Here is a 4,744-nt window from a genome sequence, read left to right as displayed (position 1 = left end):
GCTGCGAGGTCCGAAGTCGGTTGATCAGAAGGGCGAGTCAGCGAGGCAGGTGGCAGCAGCAGCGAAGGCCACGTACTCGGATCCGGAGGAAGACACGCGTCGGACACGGGGCGCCCTCGGATTGGACCTGCGAAGCTCTGATACGAAGCGTCACCGTACACGCGTCGGATGTGCGAGGGCCGAGACTTCGGTCGAATCAGGAAGCGACACGCCTCGCCAGCTGGCCTCGGGTGACTTAGCAATTCGGACACGTGGCGCGCTACGAGCGAAGGTGACGTGGCATTTCCGGGTGAAGCTCATCCATGCGAAATTTCTCGAATTTTGTGCCAAAATCTTCTAAAATTCATAACTTTCGCATACGAGCTCCGTTTTTGACGTTCTTTATATGCACGTGTAGGTAAAATTACGCTCTACAACTTTCGTTTAGACTTTGTCGGCTAATTTTGACTTTGATTTTTATATTATTATTTTTAACAGACCGGGACAGGAAATCCGTTAAAAATTCGTAACTTCTTCATCCGACGTCCGTTTTCGTCAGACTTTTTACCGTTGTGCAACTAATGACGAGACCTTCGATTCTCGTTTAGGTCGTGTCGGCTAAAAATCACTCGATCTAAAATTCGAGTTTTTAGCTGTCTACTGCTAAGCTGAAACTTCGAAAAATCATAACTTCCTCATACGAAGTCAGATTTTGGCGTTCTTTTTATCGAACTTCTCAGCTCGAGGCTATGAAGGAAGAGCATCGGATTTTGGAGCTGATTCATGAGGCTCAGATCGAGGCTATGAAGGAAGAGCATCGGAAGAGTGAGCTCATAGTGGGGCAGGTGGTTCCTTTGATTATGATAGCCGAGGGTTAGTGAATCTTCATCGGAGAGTATGGGTTCCATATTGGGGCGATGTGCGTGAGGTTCTGATGTATAGAGATCTTCGTCTTAATTATTGGTGGCCCTTCATGAAGGGGATGTAGCTTGGTATGTGGAGAGGTGCTTTACTTGCTGGAAAGTCAAGGCCAAGCATCAGCGACCTCATGGAAAAATGCAGCCGTTGGATATTCCAGTTTGGAAATGGGAGGAGATTACCATGGATTTCTTTATGGAGTTGCCTCGGACTGCGCACGAAGTGGATTCGATTTAGGTCATCGTGGATCGATTGACCAAGAGCGCGCATTTTATCCCGATTCAGGAGAGTATCTTTGCAGAGAAGTTCGATGAGGTATACATCAGGGAGGTCGTAGCACGACATGGGGTGGTGGTTTCAGTGGTTTCAGACAGGGACTTCCGGTTCACTTCCAGATTTTGGAAGAGATTCCATGACGATTTGGGTACTCGTCTCCATTTCAACACGACATTCCATCCACAGACTGACGGTCAGAGCGAGCGGACTATTCAGACCTTGGAGGATATGCTTCGGGTGTGTGTTATAGATTTCGGTGGGATTTGGGATACGTATCTTATGTTAGCGGAATTTTCGTATAATAACAACTATCACGCCAACATCGATCGACCTCCTTTTGAGATATTCTATGGGAGGAAATACAGGACCCCGATTTGTTGGGGTGAGGTCGTTCAGCGAGTCAGGGGGAGTACTGACGTGGTACTGAAGACCACTGAGTTGATACAACAGCTTCAAAGTAGACTCCAGACAGCTCAGAGTCGACAGAAGAGTTATGTCGACAAGCGCCGATCAGATCTAGAGTTACAGGTTGGGGATGGTTTCTCCTGAAGGTGTCACCTTGGAAAGATGTCATCTGATTCACGAAGAGGGGATAATTTGGCCCCAAGTACATCGGTCATTTTAGGGTTTTGGCCCGGGTGGGCCGAGTTGCTTATCTCTTGGATCTTCCCGAGGAACTCAGTCAGATCCGTAGCACATTCCACATCTCTCAGTTGCGGAAATGTTTAGTGGATGATTCCGCGGTGGTTCCATTGGAGGATATTCAGGTGGATGATCGTCTGAATTACATCGAGAGACTGGTAGTGATTCTTGATCGAATAAAAAACCTTGAGGAACAAGGTTATTGAGTTGGTGAAAGTCCAGTGGCAGCATCGCAAGGGTTCAGGACGTGGAACGTGGGAGCCGGAGAACGAGACGTGGGAGCACTACCCAGAGTTATTTGAGGCAGCAGACTTCGAGCACAAATTCTGATTCAAGTGGGGGGGGGGGGGGGGGGAGAATTATAGCATTCAAATTCTGGTAAGTTTCTCTTTTATCCCTTAATGCAAATTTGTTAACATTTTGGTCCCTAGCTAGTACGCTTAGCGTACTAGCCCATTTGATGATCGCGGGTTCCACCCACTTTCGTAGGGCGTATGTGGAGTACACATGGCGTACGTAGTGCAGGGGCAAACCCTAATTTTTAGGGTTTGCACCCTATCTAAACGACTTAAACCCCTTCTTGGACCTTTATTGACCAGCCTCCATCTCCATTTACTCTGAAAATGAAACCCTAAGAGCTTTTGGTGGGATTTGAGCTTGAAAAGTGATTTTTTGGTGTTTTGTACTAAAGAAGAAGAAAAGGAGGAACACTTGGAGGAGTATCTTGAGCTTGTAGATCTAGGATTACCTTCTCATTTGAAAGCTTTTTGAGGTAAAATGATAATTTGTGTTAGATCCATTTTATGGAGTCTTGTGTGCATTTTGAAGTCAGTTGTGTTAAAGTTGAGCTTTTTGATCTACTCCAGAGGCCATGGATGTTAGATCTTAGTTTCAATGAGGCTCATAGTTCATAAAAATTCAACCTTTATGGATGGTATTGGTCCATGCAAGTATTAAGACCTTTATTAAGCTATTTTTGAGTCTTGAGTCCCATTAAGCCATGCATGGGTGTAAAGTTGCCAACTTTACGTGATAAATCATCCTATAGGACCATATCTGAGACTTTGGCTTGAGGTATCAACCGATTAAGTGCTTAATGGAGTAGGTTGGCGATCTGAGGAGTACGTTGGGCGTACCCAGCTGGTACGTTGCGCGTACTGGCCCCGAATGGAGTACGCTGAGCGTACGAACTGAGTACGCCCCGCGTACTCAACAAGTGGGCTTTTGTGCTTGGCAATCCTCGGTATTGGGCCATAGTTTGGGTTTGTAAGTTTGGGCCTTATTGGGCCATTAGACTTCTATTTTGGACTTGGGACTAGTATGTTAGGCTTCCTTGGATTTAGGCCCATAATGGGTTCTGGACCCAATTCGAAAGATTGGGCCATAAATTGGGCTTTGGGTTGTCATTTAGGATTTGGGCCTTTTGAGTAGTTGACTTGGGCCTTGGCTTTGAGCCAAGTTAGATAGGGTAAAATGGTCTTTTACCCTCGTTATGGGCTAAGTAGCCTAGATTCTTTGTTACGGGTCGAAATCCAATTAATAATTGGATATTATTTTAATGATGATAGCGCGGGGATTTTCCGGACCAGCAACCAAAGATTCATTCGAGTGATTCAGCAGCTAGATGTGAGTTTCCTCACTGTGTTTAGCAGGTCGAAGGCACCAATGCTGGCCCATGGTTTGTTATGTTAGGATGCTAGATGTCTACGTGACTCTTGCATGTGTTATGTGCTTGTATGCTTATTAGGCGGGGTCCGATGACCATTTTGTATGCTATTTATCTTTGTGATTATTGCATGTGATATGTGTTTATCTGTTATATGATTATATGTATACCAGGCAGGGCCCGATGACTGACAGATCTGTATACCGAGCGGGGTCGATGTCGGGCAGGGCCCATTATATGTTTATTATGTATCGAATGTGGTATTTTGGGGAACTCACTAAGATTTGTGCTTACAGTTTTCATTTTATGTTTTCATGTACTTCTGGTTCGAAGGGGAAGAGCCCGAGATGATTGTAGTGCACACACTACCTCATTCCACATTTTATGATTACTCTGATGTATTTGATACTCTTTGTTCCACCGTGGTTCTATGATGATGTTTTTTATAATAGTTTCATTAATTTAAAAACGAAAATTTTTGGTCTTAATATTTGGACGTTACAACTAAGGCCATGGTTGTTCTTGAAACCATGGACTATGAGATGCGTAAAATTGTTGAAAAAGGTCCTCGAGTTCCTATGTATCAACGTATGGCCAATAATGCTACAGTTGGTCCCTTGAAGCAAAAACCAGAGACCAGCTATGACGATGATGACAAGAGGCTGATTAATCTTGACGTAAAAGCCAGATCAGCGATTGGAAACTCTCTTCCCTATCACATGTATCATCTTGTGCAGAATTGTGACTCAGCCCAAGAAATGATCGAAACACTGACGATGGCTTATGAAGGCACTGTAGAAGTTCAGGCCACAACCATCAACAATCTCAATCGAAGATACGAGCATTTCTTTGCTCAACAAGGTGAGTCCTTAACCCAAACCTTTAATAGGTTTAACTGTTTAGTTAATGATATGGGCATGGTGGGAATCATTAAGCATTCCTCTCGGTTGGTTCTAAAGTTCCTGGATTCTCTTGGGAAAAGTTAGGAACATCACGATGATGTCCTTAAGAATAGTGAAAAGATCAATGCCATGGATTAGAACTCCTTGTTTGGAAATCTGAGAAATTACAAAGAGACCAAAGCTCTTTGTAAGGACATCATGAAGGATTTGAACAAGGAAAAGTATAAATCGGGCTAATGCTCCCTCATCTCCTCCTCAGGCTCCCATGTCCACTCCGAACCCTTACGGTGCTGCCACTGTACCTTCACCAAACCCACCACCTTGTTTCGCAGGGTCTTCGTCTTCCTATTGAGAATCACGG

The 4,744-nt window shown here is 44.7% G+C and overlaps 1 protein-coding gene across 1 annotated transcript; it reads left to right on the top strand.

Annotated features, from left to right (window-relative positions):
• The first annotated feature begins 3,993 nt into the window (after positions 1 to 3,993).
• LOC145158656 (uncharacterized) lies at positions 3,994 to 4,467 on the top strand. Its single transcript, XM_079077517.1, has one exon. It carries the CDS (start codon positions 3,994 to 3,996, stop codon positions 4,465 to 4,467), a length of 474 nt encoding a protein of 157 aa, XP_078933643.1.
• Positions 4,468 to 4,744: the final 277 nt, after the last annotated feature.

The sequence above is a fragment of the Lactuca virosa genome, chromosome 2, assembly GCF_052849685.1.
Source record: "Lactuca virosa cultivar CGN04683 chromosome 2, Lactuca_virosa_CGN04683_v6, whole genome shotgun sequence".
In the NCBI taxonomy this organism is placed as follows: domain Eukaryota; kingdom Viridiplantae; phylum Streptophyta; class Magnoliopsida; order Asterales; family Asteraceae; genus Lactuca; species Lactuca virosa.
The sequence above is the reverse complement of the archived record's forward strand: the minus strand, read 5'-3'. Positions and strand labels throughout refer to the sequence as shown.